General features: G+C 44.6%; 1 protein-coding gene across 4 annotated transcripts in view; it reads left to right on the top strand.

The window, feature by feature from the left end:
• LOC139538704 (unconventional myosin-XVI-like) overlaps window positions 1-16,808 on the top strand; it is a 307,739-nt gene that overhangs the window by 151,105 nt on the left and 139,826 nt on the right. For all 4 annotated transcript variants that reach the window (XM_071341081.1, XM_071341079.1, XM_071341080.1 and 1 more), the window contains exon 6: window positions 16,635-16,759. In XM_071341081.1, coding sequence (XP_071197182.1) covers window positions 16,635-16,759 — 125 coding nt within the window. The remainder of the gene's footprint in view (window positions 1-16,634; window positions 16,760-16,808) is intronic.

Genomic DNA, 16,808 nt, shown 5'->3' with positions numbered 1-16,808 from the left:
TCTTTGCCACTTTTCTACCCACACACAATTACTCTTGTTTAAGACCTGTCCATTATCCCGGCAGTACGACATTTTGTTCTAGTCCATATAACGTGTTAATATAATGCCTGCTTCAATGTTCATTATTTTTTCACAGCAGTTAAAGGAGACTGAATAGACAACGAAATAAAATGAGAAATTAATGAAAGAACATTTTTAATTTTACAAGCATGAAATAATGGCTTAATTTGAAAAAATGAAAATCAACGGATCGTAAGTTATGTCAATACACACAATTATAATGTGAAGTGAGGAAACAGACTAAAATACTTAATTATAAGGAATGGTTTCATGGATGGTTGGCTGCCATATTGCCTGAGGGAAAGGTATTGATACTGTATATACAGTGATTTCAGAAAGTATTCAGACCCCTTCACTCTTTCCACATTTTGTTACGTTATAGCCTTATTCTAAAATGGATTGAACACATTTTGTTACGTTACAGCCTTATTCTAAAATGGATTGAACACATTTTGTTACGTTACAGCCTTATTCTAAAATGGATTGAACACATTTTGTTAAGTTACAGCCTTATTCTAAAATGGATTGAACACATTTTGTTAAGTTACAGGCTTATTCTAAAATGGATTGAACACATTTTTCCCTCATTAATCTACACATGATACAACATAATGACAAAGTGAAAAAAGGTTTTTAGAAATGTTTGCAAATGTATAAAAAAGATCAAAAACAGAAATACCTTACTTAGATAAGTATTCAGACCCTTTGCTAAGAGACTAAAAATGAGCTCAGGTGCATCCTGTTTCCATTGATCATCCTTTAGATTTCCACAACTTCATTGGAGTCGACTTGTGGTAAATTCAAATGAGTGCACGTGATTTGGAAAGGCACACACCTGTCTATATAAGGTCCAACAGTTGAAAGTGTTTGTCAGAGCAAAAAACCAAGCCAAGAGTTCGAAGGAATTGAGCTTCGCGATATGATTGTGTTGAGGCACAGATCTGGGGAAGGGTACCAAAAAAATCTGCAGCATTGAAGGTCCCCAAGAACACAGTGGATTCGATGATTCATAAATGGAAGACATTTGGAACCACCAAGACTCTTCCTAGAGCTGGCCGCCTGGCCAAGTACCTCCCCGACCAAGAACCCGATGGTCACTCTGTCCCAACCACAACTACAGCTACAACACCGTGTCTTCTCTTTCCCAACCACAACTACAGCTACAACACCGTGTCCTCTCTGTCCCAACCACAACTACAGCTACAACACTGTGTCCTCTCTGTCCCAACCACAACTACAGCTACAACACTGTGTCCTCTCTGTCCCAACCACAACTACAGCTACAACACCGTGTCCTCTCTGTCCCAACCACGACTACTACTACACTGTGTCCTCTCTGTCCCAACCACTACTACTACTACTACACTGTTTCCTCTCTGCCCAAACAGTACTACCACTACTACAACACTGTGTCCTCTCTGTCCCAACCACTACTACTACTACACCGTGTCCTCTTTGTCCCAACTCTCTGTCCCAACCACTACTACTACTACTACACTGTGTCCTCTCTGTCCCAACCACTACTACTACTACACAGTGACCTCTCTGTCCCAACCACTACTACTACTACTACACTGTGTCCTCTCTGTCCCAACCACGACTACTACAACACTGTGTCCTCTCTGTCCCAACCACGACTACTACTACACTGTGTCCTCTCTGTCCCAAACAATACTACTACTACTACTACACTGTGTTCTCTCTGTCCCTACCAGTACAACTACTACTACACTGTGTCCTCTCTGTCCCAAACACTACTACTACTACTACACTGTGTCCTCTCTGTCCCATCCACTACTACACTGTGTCCTCTCTGTCCCTACCAGTACTACTATTACTACATGGTGTCCTCTCTGTCCCAACCACTACTACTACTTCTACTCTGTGTCCTCTCTGTCCCAACCACTAATATTTCTACTACACTGTGTCCACTGTGTCCTAAATACTACTACTACTACTACTACACTGTGTCCTCTCTGTCCCAACCACTACTACTACTTCCACACTGTGTCCTCTCTGTCCCAACCACTAATATTTCTACTACACTGTGTCCACTGTGTCCTAAATACTACTACTACTACTACTACACTGTGTCCTCTCTGTCCCAACCACTACTACTACTTCCACACTGTGTCCTCTCTGTCCCAACAACTACTACTACCACTCCACTGTGTAATATCTGTCCCAACCAGAAATACTACTACACCGTGTTCTCTCTGTCCCAACCAGTACTACTACTACTACACCGTGTCCTCTTTGTCCCAACCAGTACTACTACTACTACACTGTTTCCTCTCTGCCCAAACAGTACTACCACTACTACAACACTGTGTCCTCTCTGTCCCAACCACTACTACTACTACACCGTGTCCTCTTTGTCCCAACCAGTACTACTACTACTACACTGTTTCCTCTCTGCCCAAACAGTACTACCACTACTACTACACCGTGTCCTCTTTGTCCCAACCAGTACTACTACTACTACACTGTGTCCTCTCTGTCCCAACCAGTACTACTAATACTACACTGTGTCCTCTCTGTCCCAACCATGACTACTACTACAACACTGTGTCCTCTATGTCCCAACCAGTACTACTAATACTACACTGTGTCCTCTCTGTCCCAACCAGTACTACTAATACTACACTGTGTCCTCTCTGTCCCAACCATGACTACTACTACAACACTGTGTCCTCTATGTCCCAACCAGTACTACTAATACTACACTGTGTCCTCTCTGTTCCAACCATGACTACTACTACTACACTGTGTCCTCTCTGTCCCAACCAGTACTACTAATACTACACTGTGTCCTCTCTGTCCCAACCATGACTACTACTACAACACTGTGTCCTCTCTGTCCAGAACCACTACTAATACACTATGTCCTCTCTGTCCCGAACCACTACTACTACACTGTGTCTTCTCTGTCCCGAACCACTACTACTACTACTAAACTTTGTAATCTCTCTCCCAACCACTACTACTACTACTACTACACTGTGTCCTCTCTGTACCAACCGTGACTACTGCTACATTTTGTCCTTTCTGTCCCAAACACTACTACACTGTGTCCTCTCTTTCCCAACCACTACTACTACCACTACACTGTGTACTCACTGTGCCAACCACCACTACTTCTACTACACCGTGTCCACTCTGTCCCAACAACTACTTCTACTACACCGTGTCCACTCTGTCCCAACAACTACTTCTACTACACCTTGTCCTCTCTGTCCCAACCAGTACTACTACTATTACACTGTGTCCTCTCTGTACCAACCAGTACTACTACTAAACTGTTTCCTCTCTGCCCAAACCACTACTACTACACTGTGTCTTCTCTGTCCTGAACCACTACTACTAGAACTGTTTCCTCTCTGCCCAAACCACTACTAATACTACTAAACTTTGTAATCTCTCTCCCAACCACTACTACTACACTGTGTCCTCTCTGTCCCAACCGTGACTACTGCCACATTTTGTCCTTTCTGTCCCAAACACTACTACACTGTGTCCTCTCTTTCCCAACCACTACTACTACCACTACACTGTGTACTCACTGTGCCAACCACCACTACTTCTACTACACAGTGTCCACTCTGTCCCAACAACTACTTCTACTACACCTTGTCCTCTCTGTCCCAACCAGTGCTATTCGTACACTGTGTTCTCTTTGTCCCAACCAGTACTACTACTACTACACCGTGTCCTCTCTGTCCCAACCAGTACTACTACTACTACACCGTGTCCTCTCTGTCCCAACCAGTACTACTACTACAACACCGTGTCCTCTTTGTCCCAACCAGTACTACTACTACTACACCGTGTCCTCTTTGTCCCAACCAGTACTACTACTACTACACCGTGTCCTCTCTGTCCCAAACAGTACTACTACTACTACAAAACTTTGTTCTCTCTGTCCCAACCAGTAGTACTACTATTACATTGTGTCATCTCTGTCCCAACAAGTACAACTACTACTACACTGTGTCCTCTCTGTCCCGAACCACTACTATTACACTGTGTCCTCTCTGTCCCAACCAGTACTACTAATACTACACTGTGTCCTCTCTGTCCCAACCATGACTACTACTACAACACTGTGTCCTCTCTGTCCCAACCAGTACTACTAATACTACACTGTGTCCTCTCTGTCCCAACCATGACTACTACTACAACACTGTGTCCTCTATGTCCCAACCATGACTACTACTACAACACTGTGTCCTCTCTGTCCAGAACCACTACTAATACACTATGTCCTCTCTGTCCCGAACCACTACTACTACACTGTGTCTTCTCTGTCCCGAACCACTACTACTACTACTAAACTTTGTAATCTCTCTCCCAACCACTACTACTACTACTACTACTACACTGTGTCCTCTCTGTACCAACCGTGACTACTGCTACATTTTGTCCTTTCTGTCCCAAACACTACTACACTGTGTCCTCTCTTTCCCAAACACCACTACTACTACCACTACACTGTGTACTCACTGTGCCAACCACCACTACTTCTACTACACCGTGTCCACTCTGTCCCAACAACTACTTCTACTACACCGTGTCCACTCTGTCCCAACAACTACTTCTACTACACCTTGTCCTCTCTGTCCCAACCAGTACTACTACTATTACACTGTGTCCTCTCTGTCCCAACCAGTACTACTACTATTACACTGTGTCCTCTCTGTACCAACCAGTACTACTACTAAACTGTTTCCTCTCTGCCCAAACCACTACTACTACACTGTGTCTTCTCTGTCCTGAACCACTACTACTAGAACTGTTTCCTCTCTGCCCAAACCACTACTAATACTACTAAACTTTGTAATCTCTCTCCCAACCACTACTACTACACTGTGTCCTCTCTGTCGCAACCGTGACTACTGCCACATTTTGTCCTTTCTGTCCCAAACACTACTACACTGTGTCCTCTCTTTCCCAACCACTACTACTAACACTACACTGTGTACTCACTGTGCCAACCACCACTACTTCTACTACACAGTGTCCACTCTGTCCAAACAACTACTTCTACTACACCTTGTCCTCTCTGTCCCAACCAGTGCTATTAGTACACTGTGTTCTCTCTGTCCCAACCAGTACTACTACTTCTACACTGTGTCCTCTCTTTCCCAACAACTACTATCCAATGTCCTATCTGTGCAAACCACTACTACTACTACCACTACTACTACACTGTGTCCTCTCTGTCCCAACAACTACCACTACTACTACACTGTGTCCTCTCTCTCCCACTGCTACTTCTACTACACCTTGTCCACTCTGCCCCAACCACTACTACTACTACTACTACAACACTGTGTCCACTCTGCCCCAACCACTACCACTACTACTACACGGTGTCCTCTCTGTCCCAACCAGTACTACTACTACTACACGGTGTCCTCTCTGTCCCAACCAGTACTACTACTACTACACGGTGTCCTCTCTGTCCCAACCAGTACTACTAATACTACACTGTGTCCTCTCTGTCCCAACCACTACTACTACTACTACACTGTGTCCTCTCTGTCCCAACCACTACTACTACTACACTGTGTCCTCTCTGTCCCAACCACGACTACCCTTTGTCCTATCTGTGCCAACCACTACTACTACTACTACACTGTGTCCTCTCTGTCCCAACCACTACTACTACTACAACACTGTGTCCTCTCTGTCCCAACCACTACTACTACAACACTGTGTCCTCTCTGTCCCAACCACTACTACTACTACTACGACACTGTGTCCTCTCTGTCCCAACCACTACCACTACTACTACACGGTGTCCTCTCTGTCCCAACCAGTACTACTACTACTACACTGTGTCCTCTCTGCCCCAACCACTACCACTACTACTACACGGTGTCCTCTCTGTCCCAACCAGTACTACTACTACTACACGGTGTCCTCTCTGTCTCAAACACTACTACTACTACTACGACACTGTGTCCTCTCTGTCCCAACCACCACTACTACATAACACTGTGTCCTCTCTGTCCCGAACCACTACTATTACACTGTGTCCTCTCTGTCCCAACCAGTACTACTAATACTACACTGTGTCCTCTCTGTCCCAACCATGACTACTACTACAACACTGTGTCCTCTCTGTCCCAACCAGTACTACTAATACTACACTGTGTCCTCTCTGTCCCAACCATGACTACTACTACAACACTGTGTCCTCTATGTCCCAACCATGACTACTACTACAACACTGTGTCCTCTCTGTCCAGAACCACTACTAATACACTATGTCCTCTCTGTCCCGAACCACTACTACTACACTGTGTCTTCTCTGTCCCGAACCACTACTACTACTACTAAACTTTGTAATCTCTCTCCCAACCACTACTACTACTACTACTACTACACTGTGTCCTCTCTGTACCAACCGTGACTACTGCTACATTTTGTCCTTTCTGTCCCAAACACTACTACACTGTGTCCTCTCTTTCCCAACCACCACTACTACTACCACTACACTGTGTACTCACTGTGCCAACCACCACTACTTCTACTACACCGTGTCCACTCTGTCCCAACAACTACTTCTACTACACCGTGTCCACTCTGTCCCAACAACTACTTCTACTACACCTTGTCCTCTCTGTCCCAACCAGTACTACTACTATTACACTGTGTCCTCTCTGTCCCAACCAGTACTACTACTATTACACTGTGTCCTCTCTGTACCAACCAGTACTACTACTAAACTGTTTCCTCTCTGCCCAAACCACTACTACTACACTGTGTCTTCTCTGTCCTGAACCACTACTACTAGAACTGTTTCCTCTCTGCCCAAACCACTACTAATACTACTAAACTTTGTAATCTCTCTCCCAACCACTACTACTACACTGTGTCCTCTCTGTCGCAACCGTGACTACTGCCACATTTTGTCCTTTCTGTCCCAAACACTACTACACTGTGTCCTCTCTTTCCCAACCACTACTACTAACACTACACTGTGTACTCACTGTGCCAACCACCACTACTTCTACTACACAGTGTCCACTCTGTCCAAACAACTACTTCTACTACACCTTGTCCTCTCTGTCCCAACCAGTGCTATTAGTACACTGTGTTCTCTCTGTCCCAACCAGTACTACTACTTCTACACTGTGTCCTCTCTTTCCCAACAACTACTATCCAATGTCCTATCTGTGCAAACCACTACTACTACTACTACTACTACTACACTGTGTCCTCTCTCTCCCAACAACTACCACTACTACTACACTGTGTCCTCTCTCTCCCACTGCTACTTCTACTACACCTTGTCCACTCTGCCCCAACCACTACTACTACTACTACTACAACACTGTGTCCACTCTGCCCCAACCACTACCACTACTACTACACGGTGTCCTCTCTGTCCCAACCAGTACTACTACTACTACACTGTGTCCTCTCTGCCCCAACCACTACCACTACTACTACACGGTGTCCTCTCTGTCCCAACCAGTACTACTACTACTACACGGTGTCCTCTCTGTCCCAACCAGTACTACTAATACTACACTGTGTCCTCTCTGTCCCAACCACTACTACTACTACTACACTGTGTCCTCTCTGTCCCAACCACTACTACTACTACTACTACACTGTGTCCTCTCTGTCCCAACCACGACTACCCTTTGTCCTATCTGTGCCAACCACTACTACTACTACTACACCTTGTCCTCTCTGACCCAACAGTGACTACTACTCAGTGGCGTGCCGTGGGCCTGGGGCCTAGGCCTTCAGTGAGGTACTACACAGTCCCACCCGAATTAATCCACCTCTTATTACCATCATTATGCCATGGCTCTAGACACTATACATTTAGACAGAAACGCAGTATAACCAGGCGTTGCGTCACCTTGAAATTGACAAATTGACATTTTTGGGTAAACAGTGTTTAACAGACAACTCAAGTTTGCAAAGCCAGTGTGGCTCCAAACACCAAATCGATCACTTGCAAATAATAGGCATTCCCAGCAGTACAGTTTGCAGTGCTTCTCGGAGCCTGTGAGCAATTGACAGCGCTCGTAGTTGAAACTTTGAAAGTGGCGAGCGAACGAACCTTTCCCGCCTGTGACAGGCTTTGTGGCGTCGGGCGACCTCTCCTTACAATGTCTAACTTTTCTTGAAAAGTTCGTCTTGAGAATGGCGTTATAATTATATCCTCGACCAAATCGATATCTTCTCCTCCTTCCGCCATTGTGGGTTGAAAAAACAGCTTAGTAGAACGCGAATTAATTCGTTTATCAAATTCAGTTTCCTAGATCTGCATAGACCTGCCCATAGGACCTGCCTCTCAATATTGGTAATCCAATCAAAAGACGTGGACGCACTACGCCTGCTAGCTGGCTCCTGTGTAACACTGGAGCCAGCCAGCAGGCGTATAATAGCCAACTCTAAAGCTGATTGGTTGACACAAAATTTTAATTTCCATTCACTTTAAGCTACAAGCGCCCGCACTGTTGATTCTGAAGGCCTGAGGGCAGATTTTAGACCCCTGGCAACACATGATGGCTGAATATGATTGGATAAAAGATCTAACATAAAGACCAGCCCTCCAAATCTCAACCTGGGGCTGGAAGCAGTGCAACCAAGAGGAAATCTATGAAATGAAGAGTATAACTCTTACTCTGGGGAATAATTTAATACATATTTGTGGGAAAATATATTTAAAAAAATATATATATTCTGATGATGTTTAGGCCAGCAGAGAAGGCCTTGCAGGCCCTGACGGCCCACCACTGCTACTACTACTACAACACTGTGTCCTCTCTGTCCCAACCACTACTACTACTACTACAACACTGTGTCCTCTCTGTCTCAACCACTACTACTACTACTACTACACGGTGTCCTCTCTGTCTCAAACACTACTACTACTACTACGACACTGTGTCCTCTCTGTCCCAACCACCACTACTACATAACACTGTGTCCTCTCTGTCCCAACCACCACTACTACATAACACTGTGTCCTCTCTGTCCCAAACAGTACTACTACTACTACTACACTGTGTCCTCTCTGTCCCAACCAGTACTACTAATACTACACTGTGTCCTCTCTGTCCCAACCATGACTACTACTACAACACTGTGTCCTCTATGTCCCAACCATGACTACTACTACAACACTGTGTCCTCTCTGTCCAGAACCACTACTAATACACTATGTCCTCTCTGTCCCGAACCACTACTACTACACTGTGTCTTCTCTGTCCCGAACCACTACTACTACTACTAAACTTTGTAATCTCTCTCCCAACCACTACTACTACTACTACTACTACACTGTGTCCTCTCTGTACCAACCGTGACTACTGCTACATTTTGTCCTTTCTGTCCCAAACACTACTACACTGTGTCCTCTCTTTCCCAACCACCACTACTACTACCACTACACTGTGTACTCACTGTGCCAACCACCACTACTTATACTACACCGTGTCCACTCTGTCCCAACAACTACTTCTACTACACCGTGTCCACTCTGTCCCAACAACTACTTCTACTACACCTTGTCCTCTCTGTCCCAACCAGTACTACTACTATTACACTGTGTCCTCTCTGTCCCAACCAGTACTACTACTATTACACTGTGTCCTCTCTGTACCAACCAGTACTACTACTAAACTGTTTCCTCTCTGCCCAAACCACTACTACTACACTGTGTCTTCTCTGTCCTGAACCACTACTACTAGAACTGTTTCCTCTCTGCCCAAACCACTACTAATACTACTAAACTTTGTAATCTCTCTCCCAACCACTACTACTACACTGTGTCCTCTCTGTCGCAACCGTGACTACTGCCACATTTTGTCCTTTCTGTCCCAAACACTACTACACTGTGTCCTCTCTTTCCCAACCACTACTACTAACACTACACTGTGTACTCACTGTGCCAACCACCACTACTTCTACTACACAGTGTCCACTCTGTCCAAACAACTACTTCTACTACACCTTGTCCTCTCTGTCCCAACCAGTGCTATTAGTACACTGTGTTCTCTCTGTCCCAACCAGTACTACTACTTCTACACTGTGTCCTCTCTTTCCCAACAACTACTATCCAATGTCCTATCTGTGCAAACCACTACTACTACTACTACTACTACTACACTGTGTCCTCTCTCTCCCAACAACTACCACTACTACTACACTGTGTCCTCTCTCTCCCACTGCTACTTCTACTACACCTTGTCCACTCTGCCCCAACCACTACTACTACTACTACTACAACACTGTGTCCACTCTGCCCCAACCACTACCACTACTACTACACTGTGTCCTCTCTGTCCCAACAACTACCACTACTACTACACTGTGTCCTCTCTCTCCCACTGCTACTTCTACTACACCTTGTCCACTCTGCCCCAACCACTACTACTACTACTACTACAACACTGTGTCCACTCTGCCCCAACCACTACCACTACTACTACACGGTGTCCTCTCTGTCCCAACCAGTACTACTACTACAACACTGTGTCCACTCTGCCCCAACCACTACCACTACTACTACACGGTGTCCTCTCTGTCCCAACCAGTACTACTACTACAACACTGTGTCCTCTCTGCCCCAACCACTACCACTACTACTACACGGTGTCCTCTCTGTCCCAACCAGTACTACTACTACTACACGGTGTCCTCTCTGTCCCAACCAGTACTACTAATACTACACTGTGTCCTCTCTGTCCCAACCACTACTACTACTACTACACTGTGTCCTCTCTGTCCCAACCACTACTACTACTACTACTACACTGTGTCCTCTCTGTCCCAACCACGACTACCCTTTGTCCTATCTGTGCCAACCACTACTACTACTACTACACCTTGTCCTCTCTGACCCAACAGTGACTACTACTCAGTGGCGTGCCGTGGGCCTGGGGCCTAGGCCTTCAGTGAGGTACTACACAGTCCCACCCGAATTAATCCACCTCTTATTACCATCATTATGCCATGGCTCTAGACACTATACATTTAGACAGAAACGCAGTATAACCAGGCGTTGCGTCACCTTGAAATTGACAAATTGACATTTTTGGGTAAACAGTGTTTAACAGACAACTCAAGTTTGCAAAGCCAGTGTGGCTCCAAACACCAAATCGATCACTTGCAAATAATAGGCATTCCCAGCAGTACAGTTTGCAGTGCTTCTCGGAGCCTGTGAGCAATTGACAGCGCTCGTAGTTGAAACTTTGAAAGTGGCGAGCGAACGAACCTTTCCCGCCTGTGACAGGCTTTGTGGCGTCGGGCGACCTCTCCTTACAATGTCTAACTTTTCTTGAAAAGTTCGTCTTGAGAATGGCGTTATAATTATATCCTAGACCAAATCGATATCTTCTCCTCCTTCCGCCATTGTGGGTTGAAAAAACAGCTTAGTAGAACGCGAATTAATTCGTTTATCAAATTCAGTTTGCTAGATCTGCATAGACCTGCCCATAGGACCTGCCTCTCAATATTGGTAATCCAATCAAAAGACGTGGACGCACTACGCCTGCTAGCTGGCTCCTGTGTAACACTGGAGCCAGCCAGCAGGCGTATAATAGCCAACTCTAAAGCTGATTGGTTGACACAAAATTTTAATTTCCATTCACTTTAAGCTACAAGCGCCCGCACTGTTGATTCTGAAGGCCTGAGGGCAGATTTTAGACCCCTGGCAACACATGATGGCTGAATATGATTGGATAAAAGATCTAACATAAAGACCAGCCCTCCAAATCTCAACCTGGGGCTGGAAGCAGTGCAACCAAGAGGAAATCTATGAAATGAAGAGTATAACTCTTACTCTGGGGAATAATTTAATACATATTTGTGGGAAAATATATTTAAAAAAATATATATATTCTGATGATGTTTAGGCCAGCAGAGAAGGCCTTGCAGGCCCTGACGGCCCACCACTGCTACTACTACTACAACACTGTGTCCTCTCTGTCCCAACCACTACTACTACTACTACAACACTGTGTCCTCTCTGTCTCAACCACTACTACTACTACTACTACACGGTGTCCTCTCTGTCTCAAACACTACTACTACTACTACGACACTGTGTCCTCTCTGTCCCAACCACCACTACTACATAACACTGTGTCCTCTCTGTCCCAACCACCACTACTACATAACACTGTGTCCTCTCTGTCCCAAACAGTACTACTACTACTACACTGTGTCCTCTCTTTCCCAACCAGTACTACTACTACTACACTGTGTCCTCTCTGTCCCAACCACTACTACTACTACTACACTGTGTTCTCTCTGTCCCAACCACTACTACTACTACTACTACACTGTGTCCTCTCTGTCCCAACCACTACTACTACTACTACACTGTGTCCTCTCTGTCCCAACCACTACTACTACTACTACTACACTGTGTCCTCTCTGTCCCAACCACTACTACTACTACTACTACACGGCGTCCTCTCTGTCCCAACCACCACTACTACTACAACACTGTGTCCTCACTGTCCCAACCACTACTACTACTACTACTACACTGTGTCCTCCCTGTCCCAACCACTACTACTACTACTATTACACTGTGTCCTCTCTGTCCCAACCACTACTTCTAATACACGGTCTACTCTCTGTCCAAACCACTACTACTACTACTACACTGTGTCCTCTCTGTCCCAACCACTACGACTACTACACTGTGTCTTCTCTGTCCAAACCACCACTACTACTACTACTACACTGTGTCCTCTCTGTCCCAACCACTACTACACTGTGTCCTCTCTGTCCCAACCACTACTACTACCACTACACTGTGTCCTCTCTGTCCCAACCAGTACTACTACTACTACACTGTGTCCTCTCTGTCCCAACCACTACTACTACCACTACACTGTGTCCTCTCTGTCCCAACCACCACTACTACTACAACACTGTGTCCTCACTGTCCCAACCACTACTACTACTACTACTACACTGTGTCCTCTCTGTCCCAACCACTACTACACTGTGTCCTCTCTGTCCCAACCACTACTACTACTACTACACTGTGTCCTCTCTGTCCCAACCACTACTACTACCACTACACTGTGTCCTCTCTGTCCCAACCAGTACTACTACTACTGCTACTACTACACTGTGTCCTCTCTGGAATGCATTAACAATTAAGAATGGCTACTTTGAAGAATCTCAACAACAAAAAAATTGTGTTCAACACTATTTTGGTTTCTACATTATTCCATATGTGTTGATGTCTTCACTATTATTCTACAATGTATAAAATAGTAAAAATAAAGAAATACCCTTGAATGAGTAGGTGTTCTAAAACTTTTGACTGGTACTGTACATGGGCTAAGACAGAGGAAGTCAAACATACGCACACACACACACACACACACACACACACACACACACACACACACACACACACACACACACACACACACACACACACACACACACACACACACACACACACACACACACACACACACACACACACACACATACACACACACACAGAGATATACACTGAGTGTACAAAACATTAAGAACACCTGCTCTTTCCACGTCATAGACTGACCAGGGGAATCTAGGTGAAAGCTATTATCCCTTATTGATGCCACCTGTTAAATCCACTTCAATCAGTGTAGGTGAAGGGGAGGAGACAGGTTTTGAATGATTTTTAAGCCTTGAGACAATTGACATGGATTGTGTATGTCTGCCATTCAGAGGGTGAATGGGTAAAACAGAATATTTAAGTTCCTTTGAACAGGGTATGGTAGTACCTTGGTCCCGTGTGGCTCAGTTGGTAGAGCATGGCGCTTGCAACGCCAGGGTTGTGGGTTCATTCCCCACGGGGGGACCAGGATGAATATGTATGAATGTTCCAATTTGTAAGTCGCTCTGGATAAGAGCGTCTGCTAAATGACTTAAATGTAAAATGTTAAATGTAAATGTAGTAGGTGGCAGGCGCACAGGTTTGCGTCAAGAACTGTAATACTGTTGGGTTTTTCACGCTCAATAGTTTCCCGTCTCTATCAAGAATGGTCCACCACCCAAAGGACATTCAGCCAACTTGACACAACAGTGCGAAGCATTGAAATCAACATTGGGCAGAATCACTGTGGAACTCGTTCGACACCTTGTAGAGTCCATGCCCTGACGAATTGAGGCTGTTCTGAGCGCAAAACGGGGGGGGTGCAACTCATATTAGGAAGGTGACCCTAATGTTTGGTATACTCAATGTATGTTTTGTTGTCACATAAGCACAAGCCCATACACGTACATAGATACACACACACACACATCCTCATGTCTGACAATGTGCAACTGAATAAAAAGAACAGTTAGGTTGTCATCCGTTTTTACAGTTATCCAGATGCTTTTCAGCGCTCATCATCTTGTGACGAAAATTATAACTTTATTTAGCAAATACTTCTGTGTAAACTTGACTTTAGCTTACAGTATACTCTGATATTCATGTAATTTCCCCTGTTTTGTGATTCTGACCCACTTGTCATGTTCCATAGAGCTTCGGTCATGACTCCTCCTGTGAGGCGTTTTGTGTGTGTATGTGTTTATGTGTGGGTGTGTGTTTGCACATGCATGTGGGTGTGTGAAGGTGAGTTGCCCCCTCAGACTGACTGATAGTGGAGAACCTCACTCCAGCAGGGATTAGAGAAGGTCAACAGAGATGGGGAGAGAGAACAAGAGATGAGACAAAAAAATGTCAGAGGAAAAAAAGATGGTACAGACTTAAATGCAGAAAAAGAGGAGGGAGCGAGAGCGTGAGAGTGACAGAGAATGATAAGGAATGCCAGAAATATCTCCCTAGCCAACCCATCTTTATGCGCAGGAGATCACATGATGGATGGGACCTCAGAAGTCCAAACAGATATTACTCTACACCTCACCATAAACACACACATAAACACACACCTCAGCCCCACCTGCCTGTGACCTGTGTTGGGAGCAGACATTGGTTCAAATACTATTTCAGATATTTCAATTACTTTTCAATACCTTTTTTTAAAGTTTTCAGATAACTTTTTTGTCTTCAAATAAAGGTTAATGAATCAAAAAGAAAGGAAGACCAAGGCACTCTTCATATAATTAATTAAAATGCCTTTATTAGTATGGCATGTTCAATAGAAACAAAGTTTTAAAAAACCGACGCGTTTCGGCTGCATGGCCTTCGTCAGGGAGTACAGAAAAAAAAGGAATACAATGTCCTCTTTTAAACAGCTTTTCCAATTAGCCCTAATTGGAAGAGGGAGTGGTTACAGAATTGATCACCTTTTATTGTGTATAGTATTGCTTACTAGGTGTGCCCAATCAATTCTGTAACCACTCCCTCTTCCAATTAGGGCTAATTGGAAAAGCTGTTTAAAAGAGGACATTGTATTCCTTTTTTTTCTGTACTCCCTGACGAAGGCCATGCAGCCGAAACGCGTCGGTTTTTTAAACACTAACTCCAAACATAAACAATATCCCATAACCCACAGGTGGAAAAAATGCTACTTAAGTATGATCCCCAATTAGAGACAACGATAGCCAGCTGCCTCTAATTGGGAATCATACCAAAACCCCAACATAGAAAAAACAACTTAGAACCCCACATAGAAAATATAAACTAGACTAACCCCCCTAGTCACGCCCTGACCTACTCTACCATAGAAAATAAAGTCTTTCTATGGTCAGGACGTGACACTCCCATGCACCCAGATATTTGAAAATAGCATTTGAAATAAGTATTTGAAAATTATTTCAAAAACAATTTGGTCGATTATTATTATTATTATAATTTTTTTTACAAATAACCGTTCAAATACTAAAATAAAAGTACTTGTTTTTGGCTGTCTATTTGAAAATACTCAAATACGCAGCATAGTCCCTTGCTCCCACATGGCATCACAGCCCCTCCCCTCATCCCAAATCCCTTATAGGTGGTCTCTATCCCCTCATGCTCACATCCAGCCTCTCTATCCTCTTCCTGCTGTGGCACACTTCCATGTCACACTAGAAGTCTATGTTGCCTTAGTAACATGGCTATGTTACCCTCCTCAAGTCTCTCTTACAGTCTCTCGTACAGGGCACATACCCTATGGACTCTCCCTGTCCATTCCTATATGCACTCCACTAATTAGAATTGAGCATACCGTATAAGATTCAACTGCCTATAGTAATCAAAGCCCAAGGGACAAAAATATTCTATATTACAGTGATAGTTAGAGAGAAACACAGACGATCTATAATATATAGCTACTGTATCATTTCGGCAACCAAAACAATGGTCCCCTGTGAGTATTTGAGGGTGGAGGAGATCAGAGCAGACCATCGATCCCTTTTAGCCAGGGATAGACTGCACTGCTAGACCTTTGTCCTCTCTTAGACCTCTGTCTGTCTGTCAGTCTCCAAGACAGTCTGTTGACTTTGAAAAGGAGACTAAGGATTCTCAAGGAGACATTACACACAGAACCAACATGGCTCCCATGATAATTGTGATTGGTACAGACTACGGAGACATCATTAATGTCGTGTGTGTGTGTGTGCTGTACTAACGTGTGTGTTTTGTTCTGTTGTTCCAGGTATAGATGTGTTGTCCATGCACACTATGCGTACCCAGAGGCCCAGCACCATGTTGTCTGATGTTCGACAGCTGGTCTCCAGCGGGGTCAGTCTCAACCAACGCAACAACGACGGGGTTACTTTGGTGAGTACCTACCAGTGGAGGCTGCTGAGGGGAGGACGGCTCATAGTAA

This window comes from Salvelinus alpinus, chromosome 14 (assembly GCF_045679555.1).
Source record: "Salvelinus alpinus chromosome 14, SLU_Salpinus.1, whole genome shotgun sequence".
Taxonomy (NCBI): domain Eukaryota; kingdom Metazoa; phylum Chordata; class Actinopteri; order Salmoniformes; family Salmonidae; genus Salvelinus; species Salvelinus alpinus.
The sequence above is the reverse complement of the archived record's forward strand: the minus strand, read 5'-3'. Positions and strand labels throughout refer to the sequence as shown.